We start from the raw sequence: 15,593 nt of genomic DNA, 5'->3' as shown, positions 1-15,593 counted from the left end.
TAAGCATTGTACCAGCATATGGACCTGATTCAAGCTGAGGCATTTTTCTTAATCAATAGAAATGAGCTGGTGTAAATAACTGTAAATGGCATTGGGGTGAAGAATGAATGGGGTAGAACTTTACTTGTCAAAGGTTCTGAGTAAAGCCAATGGTTATCTGTCTAAACATACTGTACTTAAATGTGATTGCACCACTTATTCTCATTACTGTCATAGGTCTGTGAATGGAAAGATCCAGAGCAACTTAAGAAACTTCTAGATGTAAATATAAAAGACACTGGAGAACCTCATCAGAAACTATTACAACTGTGCCAGAATTCTATTAAATACAGCGTCAAAACAAGTAAGAAATCAGACAAATGTGTTGAATATGAGTCCTTTTGGTCACAAAGGGGCATATATATTTTGATCAATAATATAGTGAGGGATGAATTTTCTGTGGTTCTTTCTGTTGTCAATGTACCGGTGTTATAAAGAAATTATATCAAATTTATCATATAAAACGTTATTACTCAGCTGAATGATACATATTTACATGTGCATGTCTATATAATACTGTTGAGTATTGGTATTTTTATGAATTTGTCTGTTGCTTTTAAGAAGCCGCCACAATGTGGTGGGGGGGGGGGGGGGAGGATCCTATATTATAACATAGATGCCTTCTATCAACAACACTTACAGCCAGTTTTATCTCCTCTCCACATAATATACAGTAAGCTACAGTACCCAATAATCGCAGCCAAAGCACCCTCTAATACCAGCCACAGTTTCTCCTTAAATGTCAGTCACGGTGCTATCTTGATATAATTCAGAATGGGTTATGAGTAGGGATGAGCGAACTCGAACTGTATAGTTCGGGTTCGTACCGAATTTTGGGGTGTCCGTGACACGGACCCGAACCCGGACATTTTCGTAAAAGTCCGGGTTCGGGTTCGGTGTTCGTCGCTTTCTTGGCGCTTTTGTGACGCTTTCTTGGCGCTTTTTGAAAGGCTGCAAAGCAGCCAATCAACAAGCGTCATACTACTTGCCCCAAGAGGCCATCACAGCCATGCCTACTATTGGCATGGCTGTGATTGGCCAGAGCACCATGTGACCCAGCCTCTATTTAAGCTGGAGTCACATAGCGCCGCCCGTCACTCTGCTCTGATTAGCGTAGGGAGAGGTTGCGGCTGCGACAGTAGGGCGAGATTAGGCAGATTAACTCCTCCAAAGGACTTGATTAACTGATCGATCTGCAGCTGTGGATCATTGAGCTGCTGATCCTCAATTGCTCACTGTTTTTAGGCTGCCCAGACCGTTTGTCAGTCACATTTTTCTGGGGTGATCGGCGGCCATTTTGTGTCTTGTGGTGCGCCAGCACAAGCTGCGACCAAGTGCATTTAACCCTCAATGGTGTGGTTGATTTTTGGCTAAAGCCTACATCAGGGTGAAGCTGTCACACCAAGTGCATTTAACCAGCAATAGTCTGTTCATTTTTTGGCCATATACAAAATCAGGGGCAAGCTGCGCCTGTCACCAAGTGCATTTAACCCTCAATGGTGTGGTTGTTTTTTGGCTAAAGCCTACATCAGGGTGAAGCTGTCACACCAAGTGCATTTAACCAGCAATAGTCTGTTCATTTTTTGGCCATATACAAAATCAGGGGCAAGCTGCGCCTGTCACCAAGTGCATTTAACCCTCAATGGTGTGGTTGTTTTTTGGCTAAAGCCTACATCAGGGTGAAGCTGTCACACTAAGTGCATTTAACCAGCAATAGTCTGTTCATTTTTTGGCCATATACAAAATCAGGGGCAAGCTGCGCCTGTCACCAAGTGCATTTAACCCTCAATGGTGTGGTTGTTTTTTGGCTAAAGCCTACATCAGGGTGAAGCTGTCACACCAAGTGCATTTAACCAGCAATAGTCTGTTCATTTTTTGGCCATATACAAAATCAGGGGCAAGCTGCGCCTGTCACCAAGTGCATTTAACCCTCAATGGTGTGGTTGTTTTCTGGCTAAAGCCTACATCAGGGTGAAGCTGTCACACCAAGTGCATTTAACCAGCAATAGTCTGTTTATTTTTTGGCCATATACTACATCAGGGGCAAGCTGCGCCCGTCACCAAGTGCATTTAACCCTCAGTAGTGTGGTTGGTCAAGCTGTGACACCAAGTGCATTTAACCAGCAATAGTCTGTTCATTTTTTGGCCATATACTACATCAGGGGCAAGCTGCGCCCGTCACCAAGTGCATTTAACCAGCAATAGTGTGGTTATTTTTTGGCCATATCCCAGTCTAATTCTGTCACTAAATCCATACCGGTCACCCAGCGCCTAAATACTAGGCCTCAAATTTATATCCCGCTAAATCTCTCGTTACCGCTGTCCTGTTGTAGCTGGGAAAGTTATTTAGTGTCCGTCAAAGCACATTTTTTGTTCTGGGTTGAAGTACAATTCCCAATTTAGCAATTTCATAATTTAGTGGTTTCTGCTATATCAGAGCTATTTGAAATCTATCCCTAAAAGGGTATATAATATTCAAGGTGCACATTGGGTCATTCAGAATAACTTCACACACACCCGCTACTGTGTATTTTCAAGTCTAATTCTGTCACTAAACCCATACCTGTCACCCAGCGCCTAAATACTAGGCCTCAAATTTATATCCTGCTAAATCTCTCGTTACCGCTGTCCTGTTGTAGCTGGGAAAGTTATTTAGTGTCCGTCAAAGCACATTTTTTGTTCTGGGTTGAAGTACAATTCCCAATTTAGCAATTTCATAATTTAGTGGTTTCTGCTATATCAGAGCTATTTGAAATCTATCCCTAAAAGGGTATATAATATTCAAGGTGCACATTGGGTCATTCAGAATAACTTCACACACACCCGCTACTGTGTATTTTCAAGTCTAATTCTGTCACTAAACCCATACCTGTCACCCAGCGCCTAAATACTAGGCCTCAAATTTATATCCTGCTAAATCTCTCGTTACCGCTGTCCTGTTGTAGCTGGGAAAGTTATTTAGTGTCCGTCAAAGCACATTTTTTGTTCTGGGTTGAAATACAATTCCCAATTTAGCAATTTCATAATTTAGTGGTTTCTGCTATATCAGAGCTATTTGAAATCTATCCCTAAAAGGGTAGATCATATTGAAGGTGCACATAGGGTCATTCAGAATAACTTCACACACACCCGCTACTGTGTATTTCCAAGTCTAATTCTGTCACTAAACCCATACCTGTCACCCAGCGCCTAAATACTAGGCCTCAAATTTATATCCCGCTAAATCTCTCGTTACCGCTGTCCTGTTGTAGCTGGGAAAGTTATTTAGTGTCCGTCAAAGCACATTTTTTGTTCTGGGTTGAAGTACAATTCCCAATTTAGCAATTTCATAATTTAGTGGTTTCTGCTATATCAGAGCTATTTGAAATCTATCCCTAAAAGGGTATATAATATTCAAGGTGCACATTGGGTCATTCAGAATAACTTCACACACACCCGCTACTGTGTATTTCCAAGTCTAATTCTGTCACTAAACCCATACCTGTCACCCAGCGCCTAAATACTAGGCCTCAAATTTATATCCTGCTAAATCTCTCGTTACCGCTGTACTGTTGTTGCTTGGAAAGATATTTAGTGTCCGTCAAAGCACATTTTTTGTTCTGGGTTGAAGTACAATTCCCAATTTAGCAATTTCATAATTTAGTGGTTTCTGCTATATCAGAGCTATTTGAAATCTATCCCTAAAAGGGTATATAATATTCAAGGTGCACATTGGGTCATTCAGAATAACTTCACACACACCCGCTACTGTGTATTTTCAAGTCTAATTCTGTCACTAAACCCATACCTGTCACCCAGCGCCTAAATACTAGGCCTCAAATTTATATCCTGCTAAATCTCTCGTTACCGCTGTCCTGTTGTAGCTGGGAAAGTTATTTAGTGTCCGTCAAAGCACATTTTTTGTTCTGGGTTGAAATACAATTCCCAATTTAGCAATTTCATAATTTAGTGGTTTCTGCTATATCAGAGCTATTTGAAATCTATCCCTAAAAGGGTAGATCATATTGAAGGTGCACATAGGGTCATTCAGAATAACTTCACACACACCCGCTACTGTGTATTTCCAAGTCTAATTCTGTCACTAAACCCATACCTGTCACCCAGCGCCTAAATACTAGGCCTCAAATTTATATCCCGCTAAATCTCTCGTTACCGCTGTCCTGTTGTAGCTGGGAAAGTTATTTAGTGTCCGTCAAAGCACATTTTTTGTTCTGGGTTGAAGTACAATTCCCAATTTAGCAATTTCATAATTTAGTGGTTTCTGCTATATCAGAGCTATTTGAAATCTATCCCTAAAAGGGTATATAATATTCAAGGTGCACATTGGGTCATTCAGAATAACTTCACACACACCCGCTACTGTGTATTTCCAAGTCTAATTCTGTCACTAAACCCATACCTGTCACCCAGCGCCTAAATACTAGGCCTCAAATTTATATCCTGCTAAATCTCTCGTTACCGCTGTACTGTTGTTGCTTGGAAAGATATTTAGTGTCCGTCAAAGCACATTTTTTGTTCTGGGTTGAAGTACAATTCCCAATTTAGCAATTTCATAATTTAGTGGTTTCTGCTATATCAGAGCTATTTGAAATCTATCCCTAAAAGGGTATATAATATTCAAGGTGCACATTGGGTCATTCAGAATAACTTCACACACACCCGCTACTGTGTATTTCCAAGTCTAATTCTGTCACTAAACCCATACCTGTCACCCAGCGCCTAAATACTAGGCCTCAAATTTATATCCTGCTAAATCTCTCGTTACCGCTGTACTGTTGTTGCTGGGCAAGATATTTAGTGTCCGTCAAAGCACATTTTTTGTTCTGGGTTGAAATACAATTCCCAATTTAGCAATTTCATAATTTAGTGGTTCCTGCTATATCAGAGCTATTTGAAATCTATCCCAAAAAGGGTATATAATATTCAAGGTGCACATAGGGTCATTCAGAATAACTTCACACACACGCTTCTGTGCATTTCCAAGTCTAATTCTGTCACTAAATCCATACCGGTCACCCAGCGCCTAAATACTAGGCCTCAAATTTATATCCCGCTGAATTTGAATACAATACATTGGGCCAAATAATATATTTGTTGTTGTGGTGAACCATAACAATGAGAAAAACATCTAGTAAGGGACGCGGACGTGGACATGGTCGTGGTGGTGTTAGTGGACCCTCTGGTGCTGGGAGAGGACGTGGCCGTTCTGCCACATCCACACGTCCTAGTGTACCAACTACCTCAGGTCCCAGTAGCCGCCAGAATTTACAGCGATATATGGTGGGGCCCAATGCCGTTCTAAGGATGGTAAGGCCTGAGCAGGTACAGGCATTAGTCAATTGGGTGGCCGACAGTGGATCCAGCACGTTCACATTATCTCCCACCCAGTCTTCTGCAGAAAGCGCACAGATGGCGCCTGAAAACCAACCCCATCAGTCTGTCACATCACCCCCATGCATACCAGGGAAACTGTCTCAGCCTCAAGTTATGCAGCAGTCTCTTATGCTGTTTGAAGACTCCGCTGGCAGGGTTTCCCAAGGGCATCCACCTAGCCCTTCCCCAGCGGTGAAAGACATAGAATGCACTGACGCACAACCACTTATGTTTCCTGATGATGAGGACATGGGAATACCACCTCAGCATGTCTCTGATGATGACGAAACACAGGTGCCAACTGCTGCGTCTTTCTGCAGTGTGCAGACTGAACAGGAGGTCAGGGATCAAGACTGGGTGGAAGACGATGCAGGGGACGATGAGGTCCTAGACCCCACATGGAATGAAGGTCGTGCCACTGACTTTCACAGTTCGGAGGAAGAGGCAGTGGTGAGACCGAGCCAACAGCGTAGCAAAAGAGGGAGCAGTGGGCAAAAGCAGAACACCCGCCGCCAAGAGACTCCGCCTGCTACTGACCGCCGCCATCTGGGACCGAGCACCCCAAAGGCAGCTTCAAGGAGTTCCCTGGCATGGCACTTCTTCAAACAATGTGCTGACGACAAGACCCGAGTGGTTTGCACGCTGTGCCATCAGAGCCTGAAGCGAGGCATTAACGTTCTGAACCTGAGCACAACCTGCATGACCAGGCACCTGCATGCAAAGCATGAACTGCAGTGGAGTAAACACCTTAAAACCAAGGAAGTCACTCAGGCTCCCCCTGCTACCTCTTCTGCTGCTGCCGCCTCGGCCTATTCTGCTGCTGCCGCCTCGGCCTCTTCCTCCGCCTCTGGAGGAACGTTGGCACCTGCCGCCCAGCAAACAGGGGATGTACCACCAACACCACCACCACCACCTCCGTCACCAAGCGTCTCAACCATGTCACACGCCAGCGTTCAGCTCTCCATCTCACAAACATTTGATAGAAAGCGTAAATTCCCACCTAGCCACCCTCGATCCCTGGCCCTGAATGCCAGCATTTCTAAACTACTGGCCTATGAAATGCTGTCATTTAGGCTGGTGGACACAGACAGCTTCAAACAGCTCATGTCGCTTGCTGTCCCACAGTATGTTGTTCCCAGCCGGCACTACTTCTCCAAGAGAGCCGTGCCTTCCCTGCACAACCAAGTATCCGATAAAATCAAGTGTGCACTGCGCAACGCCATCTGTAGCAAGGTCCACCTAACCACAGATACGTGGACCAGTAAGCACGGCCAGGGACGCTATATCTCCCTAACTGCACACTGGGTAAATGTAGTGGCAGCTGGGCCCCAGGCGGAGAGCTGTTTGGCGCACGTCCTTCCGCCGCCAAGGATCGCAGGGCAACATTCTTTGCCTCCTGTTGCCACCTCCTCCTTCTCGGCTTCCTCCTCCTCTTCTTCCACCTGCTCATCCAGTCAGCCACACACCTTCACCACCAACTTCAGCACAGCCCGGGGTAAACGTCAGCAGGCCATTCTGAAACTCATATGTTTGGGGGACAGGCCCCACACCGCACAGGAGTTGTGGCGGGGTATTGAACAACAGACCGACGAGTGGTTGCTGCCGGTGAGCCTCAAGCCCGGCCTGGTGGTGTGTGATAATGGGCGAAATCTCGTTGCAGCTCTGGGACTAGCCAATTTGACGCACATCCCTTGCTTGGCGCATGTGCTGAATTTGGTGGTGCAGAAGTTCATTCACAACTACCCCGACATGTCAGAGCTGCTGCATAAAGTGCGGGCCGTCTGTTCGCGCTTCCGGCGTTCACATCCTGCCGCTGCTCGCCTGTCTGCGCTACAGCGTAACTTCGGCCTTCCCGCTCACCGCCTCATATGCGACGTGCCCACCAGGTGGAACTCCACCTTGCACATGCTGGACAGACTGTGCGAGCAGCAGCAGGCCATAGTGGAGTTTCAGCTGCAGCACGCACGGGTCAGTCGCACTACAGAACAGCACCACTTCACCACCAATGACTGGGCCTCCATGCGAGACCTGTGTGCCCTGTTGCGCTGTTTCGAGTACTCCACCAACATGGCCAGTGGCGATGACACCGTTATCAGCGTTACAATACCACTTCTATGTCTCCTTGAGAAAACACTTAGGGCGATGATGGAAGAGGAGGTGGCCCAGGAGGAGGAGGAGGAGGAGGAGGAAGAGGGGTCATTTTTAGCACTTTCAGGCCAGTCTCTTCGAAGTGACTCAGAGGGAGGTTTTTGGCAACAGCAGAGGCCAGGTACAAATGTGGCCAGCCAGGGCCCACTACTGGAGGACGAGGAGGACGAGGATGAGGAGGAGGTGGAGGAGGATGAGGATGAAGCATGGTCACAGCGGGGTGGCACCCAACGCAGCTCGGGTCCATCACTGGTGCGTGGCTGGGGGGAAAGGCAGGACGATGACGATACGCCTCCCACAGAGGACAGCTTGTCCTTACCCCTGGGCAGCCTGGCACACATGAGCGACTACATGCTGCAGTGCCTGCGCAACGACAGCAGAGTTGCCCACATTTTAACCTGTGCGGACTACTGGGTTGCCACCCTGCTGGATCCACGCTACAAAGACAATGTGCCCACCTTACTTCCTGCACTGGAGCGTGATAGGAAGATGCGCGAGTACAAGCGCACGTTGGTAGACGCGCTACTGAGAGCATTCCCAAATGTCACAGGGGAACAAGTGGAAGCCCAAGGCCAAGGCAGAGGAGGAGCAAGAGGTCGCCAAGGCAGCTGTGTCACGGCCAGCTCCTCTGAGGGCAGGGTTAGCATGGCAGAGATGTGGAAAACTTTTGTCAACACGCCACAGCTAACTGCACCACCACCTGATACGCAACGTGTTAGCAGGAGGCAACATTTCACTAACATGGTGGAACAGTACGTGTGCACACCCCTCCACGTACTGACTGATGGTTCGGCCCCATTCAACTTCTGGGTCTCTAAATTGTCCACGTGGCCAGAGCTAGCCTTTTATGCCTTGGAGGTGCTGGCCTGCCCGGCAGCCAGCGTTTTGTCTGAACGTGTATTCAGCACGGCAGGGGGCGTCATTACAGACAAACGCAGCCGCCTGTCTACAGCCAATGTGGACAAGCTGACGTTCATAAAAATGAACCAGGCATGGATCCCACAGGACCTGTCCGTCCCTTGTCCAGATTAGACATTAACTACCTCCCCATAACCATATATTATTGGACTCCAGGGCACTTCCTCATTCAATCCTATTTTTATTTTCATTTTACCATTATATTGCAAGGCTACCCAAAGTTGAATGAACCTCTCCTCTGCCTGTGTGCTAGGCCTAAATATATGCCAATGGATTGTTGCAGTGGTGGCTGACGTGAAGCCTCATTCTCTGCTATGACATGCAGACTGATTCTCTGGTGACATGAAGCCAGATTGTCTGTTACGGGACCTCTCTCCTCTGCCTGGGTGCTGGGCCTGAATTTATGACAATGGACTGTTGCAGTGGTGGCTGACGTGAAGCCTGATTCTCTGCTATGACATGCAGACTGATTCTCTGCTGACATGAAGCCAGATCCTCTGTTGCGGGACCTCTCTCCTCTGCCTGGGTGCTGGGCCTAAATTTATGAAAATGGACTGTTGCAGTGGTGGGTGACGTGAAGCCTCATTCTCTGCTATGACATGCAGACTGATTCTCTGCTGACATGAAGCCAGATTGTCTGTTACGGGACCTCTCTCCTCTGCCTGGGTGCTGGGCCTAAATATCTGACAATGGACTGTTGCATTGGTGGCTGACGTGAAGCCTGATTCTCTGCTATGATATGAAGACTGATTCTCTGCTGACATGAAGCCAGATTGTCTGTTACGGGACCTCTCTCCTCTGCCTGGGTGCTGGGCCTAAATTTATGAAAATGGACTCTTACAGTGGTGGGTGACGTGAAGCCTGATTCTCTGCTATGACATGAAGACTGATTCTCTGCTGACATGAAGCCAGATCCTCTGTTACGGGACCTCTCTCCTCTGCCTGGGTGCTGGGCCTAAATATCTGACAATGGACTGTTGCATTGGTGGCTGACGTGAAGCCTGATTCTCTGCTATGATATGAAGACTGATTCTCTGCTGACATGAAGCCAGATTGTCTGTTACGGGACCTCTCTCCTCTGCCTGTGTGCTAGGCCTAAATATATGCCAATGGATTGTTGCAGTGGTGGCTGACGTGAAGCCTGATTCTCTGCTATGACATGCAGACTGATTCTCTGCTGACATGAAGCCAGATCCTCTGTTACGGGACCTCTCTCCTCTGCCTGGGTGCTGGGCCTAAATTTATGAAAATGGACTGTTGCAGTGGTGGGTGACGTGAAGCCTGATTCTCTGCTATGACATGAAGACTGATTCTCTGCTGACATGAAGCCAGATCCTCTGTTACGGGACCTCTCTCCTCTGCCTGGGTGCTGGGCCTAAATATCTGACAATGGACTGTTGCATTGGTGACTGACGTGAAGCCTGATTCTCTGCTATGATATGAAGACTGATTCTCTGCTGACATGAAGCCAGATTGTCTGTTACGGGACCTCTCTCCTCTGCCTGTGTGCTAGGCCTAAATATATGCCAATGGATTGTTGCAGTGGTGGCTGACGTGAAGCCTGATTCTCTGCTATGACATGCAGACTGATTCTCTGGTGACATGAAGCCAGATCCTCTGTTACGGGACCTCTCTCCTCTGCCTGGGTGCTGGGCCTAAATTTATGAAAATGGACTGTTGCAGTGGTGGGTGACGTGAAGCCTGATTCTCTGCTATGACATGAAGACTGATTCTCTGCTGACATGAAGCCAGATCCTCTGTTACGGGACCTCTCTCCTCTGCCTGGGTGCTGGGCCTAAATATCTGAGAATGGACTGTTCCAGTGGTGGGTAACGGGAAGCCAGATTCTCTGCTATGATATGAAGACTGATTCTCTGCTGACATGAAGCCAGATTGTCTGTTACGGGACCTCTCTCCTCTGCCTGTGTGCTAGGCCTAAATATATGCCAATGGATTGTTGCAGTGGTGGCTGACGTGAAGCCTGATTCTCTGCTATGACATGCAGACTGATTCTCTGGTGACATGAAGCCAGATCCTCTGTTACGGGACCTCTCTCCTCTGCCTGGGTGCTGGGCCTAAATTTATGAAAATGGACTGTTGCAGTGGTGGGTGACGTGAAGCCTGATTCTCTGCTATGACATGCAGACTGATTCTCTGGTGACATGAAGCCAGATCCTCTGTTACGGGACCTCTCTCCTCTGCCTGGGTGCTGGGCCTAAATTTATGAAAATGGACTGTTGCAGTGGTGGGTGACGTGAAGCCTCATTCTCTGCTATGACATGCAGACTGATTCTCTGCTGACATGAAGCCAGATTGTCTGTTACGGGACCTCTCTCCTCTGCCTGGGTGCTGGGCCTGAATTTATGACAATGGACTGTTGCAGTGGTGGCTGACGTGAAGCCTGATTCTCTGCTATGATATGAAGACTGATTCTCTGCTGACATGAAGCCAGATTGTCTGTTACGGGACCTCTCTCCTCTGCCTGGGTGCCGGGGCCTAAATATCTGAGAATGGACTGTTCCAGTGGTGGGTAACGGGAAGCCAGATTCTCTGCTATGATATGAAGACTGATTCTCTGCTGACATGAAGCCAGATTGTCTGTTACGGGACCTCTCTCCTCTGCCTGGGTGCTGGGCCTAAATTTATGAAAATGGACTATTACAGTGGTGGGTGACGTGAAGCCTGATTCTCTGCTATGACATGAAGACTGATTCTCTGCTGACATGAAGCCAGATTGTCTGTTACGGGACCTCTCTCCTCTGCCTGGGTGCCGGGGCCTAAATATCTGAGAATGGACTGTTCCAGTGGTGGGTGACGGGAAGCCAGATTCTCTGCTATGGAACCTCTCTCCAATTGATTTTGGTTAATTTTTATTTATTTAATTTTTATTTTAATTAATTTCCCTATCCACATTTGTTTGCAGGGGATTTACCTACATGTTGCTGCCTTTTGCAGCCCTCTAGCCCTTTCCTGGGCTGTTTTACAGCCGTTTTAGTGCCGAAAAGTTCGGGTCCCCATTGACTTCAATGGGGTTCGGGTTCGGGACGAAGTTCGGATCGGGTTCGGATCCCGAACCCGAACATTTCCGGGATGTTCGGCCGAACTTCTCGAACCCGAACATCCAGGTGTTCGCTCAACTCTAGTTATGAGTTGAAACATATAATCTATTAAAACTTTTACAGCTAAAAATCCAAAATAGCAAAAGTTCAAGACAATGGACCGTCACTTCTGCATTTTGGGCTATTAAGGTCCTTAATCATATCATGCATATGGGTATGCGCAGGTAGTTTAAAACAAGTGCATGAGTCAATCACATACCAAATTCAAGTCATATGGTTAAACCTGAGTGATGGAACTACAGTTATGCAATCCAAAGTACAGTTAAACATTGGGTGTGTGGTCTAAGCTCATTAGCCTGATTGACTTACTGTACTGTACTTTAAAGAGGTTTTCCTATCTCAGACAATTGGGGCATATCGCTGATAGCAGCCGGCATCTATGGGGCCTCCTAAAATATTTCCATCGGCCCCATAGAAGTGAATGGAAGCGGCAGCTGTGCAAGCACAGTGCGCTGTAATGCATTTTTATGGGGATTTTTATGGGAAAATAATGCTATTTTTGGCAGGCCTATAGGAGGGCTTGGTGGTGGCTGGACTCGGCACTGCTGGCCACCACTTTGCCGGCTTTGTTTTTGGCTGTGTTTACAAGGTAGTTGTGGGTCCCACCTCCTAGCGATATGCCCCCATTGTCTGAGACGGGAATACCGCTTTAAGAGCGTGTGCTATTCATGGCAAGAAAGGCTCATTCTAGGCTTAGCTAGTGTTCTTAGACCTTGATTGTGTCTGGCAAATAACAGTTAAATAAACAAGCCAGCAATCTTAGAGTGTTGTAGGGTCAGTATGAGATTTATATTTAGTTAGGCAGATTGTACTGAAAGCAAGTGCAAAATTCATATACAGTATGAGTTGCAAATTCTGCGATCACCCAAATCCTACACCAACCAAATAAACTCAAGTTTTTACAGTTCATATGTGTTTTATAGGCTTTTTCTTAGCAACAGCATCATACATTTTGCTGCAAATGTTGCACAATTGCCCCCTCCCCCCCTTTTTTTTTTTAAACCTTAAACCTTTAAGCAATTCTGTGCATTTCAGTGGGATATCACCAGTGTGTGCATAGAAACAGACGTACAGTATAATTGTGCCTTTTTTAATACTCCAAACAAACAGCATTTTTGTAACTATGAATAATTAAGCAGTGCATTGCATTTTACCAATGTATGCATAGTAGGGCACATTTAATTCTGCCTCTGTTAGTTACCGAAAAAACATTTTCCATTCATCTACTGTTAATGATCCGTAATTTCATTCAGTTTCATTCAACGCAGTTTTATTGTGCCAGTATAGCGTGTAGTTTTAGTTAATGCATTTATTAACTTCAGATTCAGGGACTTCAATGGGGAACTGCAGTAAATCAATTTCTTATTACTGCATTATATAGTATTCCGCTTTCATTGTGTAATCCCCATTAGTATGTGTTCCATAATCGACAGCGCAGTCCAGTGCACATCTTGTCTGATGTATGCAGTCCCGGAACAGCCGTTCGAGGGTATATATCATTGTTAAAAATTTGAGCAAATTACCCGTTTGGAATCACAAATTGAGTATCTAAATGGGCGAGTTTCAACACTGAGAGGCGTTAACAATTTAGAAAAGAGTTTGCTGCTCACTGAGCAAGCACTTTATTGGGTAGATGAGGGGTAGGGTAAAAGCGAGGAGGCTGAGAAATGTGAGGTAGCTAGCTGGGTAACAGAAAACGGGGTAGAGGGAAGAGTGCAAGGGAGGCTAGCCCTGATCTGTCACGCCCTAACAAGTTTGCACGGTTGGCAGATGAGGGGGATGTCTGTTTAGGGACAGCACTGCTGCAGCTTGACACTTCCTCTGCCAGTCAGGGGAATGTCAGCTCCAGTAAGCAGGGGACCAGGAGAGCATGGCAGGCCAGACAGGTGCTGGTAGTGGGAGACTGTATTATTAGGGGTACAGAAAGGGCAATTTGTCACAAAGAATGTGATCGCCGAACAGTGTGTTGTCTTCCTGGCGCTACACATTGCGGAACGGGTTGACAGATTACTGGGAGAGCTGGAGAAGACCCAGCTGTCATGGTCCATATCGGAACCAATGACAAAGTTAGAGGAAGGTGGAGAGTCCTTAAAAAGGATTTTAGGGATTTAGGTCAAACGTTTAGGGCAAGGACCTCAAAAGGTAGTGTTTTCCGAAATACTGCCTGTACCACAAGCCACACAAGAAAGGCAGCAGGAGATTAGGGAGGTTAACAAGTGGCTAAAGAACTGGTGTAGGAAGGAGGGGTTTGGGTTCCTGGAGAACTGGGCAGACTTCTCTGTCAGCTACAGGCTCTATCGTAGGGATGGGCTGCACCTCAAAGGGGAAGGGGCAGCTGTGTTGGGGGGAAAGATGGCTAGAAGGTTGGAGGAGTGTTTAAACTAGGGACTGAGGGGGAGGGTAATTACGTTATGGGATGGAAAGATAATGCAGATAGAGACAGGGGCAAAGTAGTGGGACGGGGGGGGGGGGTGGAAGGAGGGACTAGAACAGTTCAGAAGGAAAGGTGTAGGGTAAAAAAATATACATAAACCTTTCAAATGTATGTTTACTAATGCCAGAAGCCTAACTAATTAAACTGGTGAACTGGAATTAGTGATGTGTGAGGAGGACTATGATATAGTGGGAATAACTGAGACATGGTTGGATGATAGATATGACTGGGCAGTTGTTAATGTACAATATTACAGTCTGTTTAGAAAGGATTGTCAAAACCAGAGAGGGGGAGGGGTCTGCCTTTATGTAAAGTCCTGTCTAAAGCCCACAGTCCGAGAAGATATAAGTGAGGGACATGAACATGATGAACATGTGAAGTCACTGTGGGTAGAACTACATAGAGGCAAAAATAATAATAATAATACATTACTAATAGGAGTTTATTATAAACCACCTAATATACCAGAGTCCACAGAAAATCTTCTACTAAACGAGATAGACAAGGTGGCAAACATAATGAGGTGGTTATTATGGGGGACCTCAACTACCCAGATATAGACTGGGAAACTGAAAGCTGCACATCTCATTAAGGAAACAGGTTCTTGGCAATAACCAAAGACAATTACCTTTCCCAACTGGTTCAGGACCCGACTAGAGGGACAGTCATACTGGACTTAGTATTAACCAATAGACCTGACAGAACAACAGATGCGCAGGTTGGGGGACACCTGGGAAATAGTGACCATAAATTAATAACCTTCCAATTATCCTTCAAACAAGTGTTTTTACAGGGAGGAACAAAAATACCAAAATTCTAAAAAGCTAACTTAGTTGGCTAACTTTTAGCCAACTAAGAGAGGCCATAGGCGTAACTAACTGGGACAAAGTCCTCAAAATAAATAAATAAATACAGCCACAAAATTGGATATTTTTAAAAGCATCCTAAAATAAAATTGTGAGAGGTTCATACCTTATAAGAATAAAAAGGTTAAGGAACAAGAAGAAACCAATGTGGATAAATACAACTGTAAAGAAGGCAATAAATGACAAAAAGAAAGCATTTAAATCACTAAAAGGAGGGTAGCGAGGAAGCACTGTAAAACTATAAGGAAAAAACTAATAAAAGCCGCTAAACTAGAGACCGAGAGATTAATTGCCAAAGAGAGCAAAACTAACCCTAAAATGTTCTTTAATTATAAAAATGGTAAAAAGTATAAATCTGAAGGTGTCCGCCCTCTACAGAGCAATGAGGAGGGAGTTGCAGAGGGCGACGAGGAGAAAGCAAAGCTATTAAATATTTTTTTCTCCACAGATGACATACAGAAAGTAAACGTAAATTCCCCATTACAAGTGCCCTGTCTGACCCAGAAAGAAGTTGTCACGGCTGTATAAGGGTAACCAGAGCATACACAGTAAGAAGAGCTACTGACCGGACCCAAACTAGGGAAGAGAAAGGGTGACCCCTGTCAGACCCTCAACACTCTCCCTATGCTGCTAAAGCACATGCCCGGATCCAAATGGTGGAACGAGGCATGCCCGCGTACCTTAGACTGATGAGCC

At 46.0% G+C, this 15,593-nt stretch overlaps 1 protein-coding gene across 1 annotated transcript in view; it reads left to right on the top strand.

The window, feature by feature from the left end:
• GADL1 (glutamate decarboxylase like 1) overlaps window positions 1-15,593 on the top strand; it is a 465,799-nt gene that overhangs the window by 81,472 nt on the left and 368,734 nt on the right. The window contains exon 3 of the mRNA XM_044293805.1: window positions 217-343. Coding sequence (XP_044149740.1) covers window positions 217-343 — 127 coding nt within the window. The remainder of the gene's footprint in view (window positions 1-216; window positions 344-15,593) is intronic.

Source organism: Bufo gargarizans, chromosome 5 (assembly GCF_014858855.1).
Source record: "Bufo gargarizans isolate SCDJY-AF-19 chromosome 5, ASM1485885v1, whole genome shotgun sequence".
NCBI lineage: Eukaryota > Metazoa > Chordata > Amphibia > Anura > Bufonidae > Bufo > Bufo gargarizans.
Note: the sequence above shows the minus strand (reverse complement) of the source record. Positions and strands in the feature narration are given on the sequence as shown.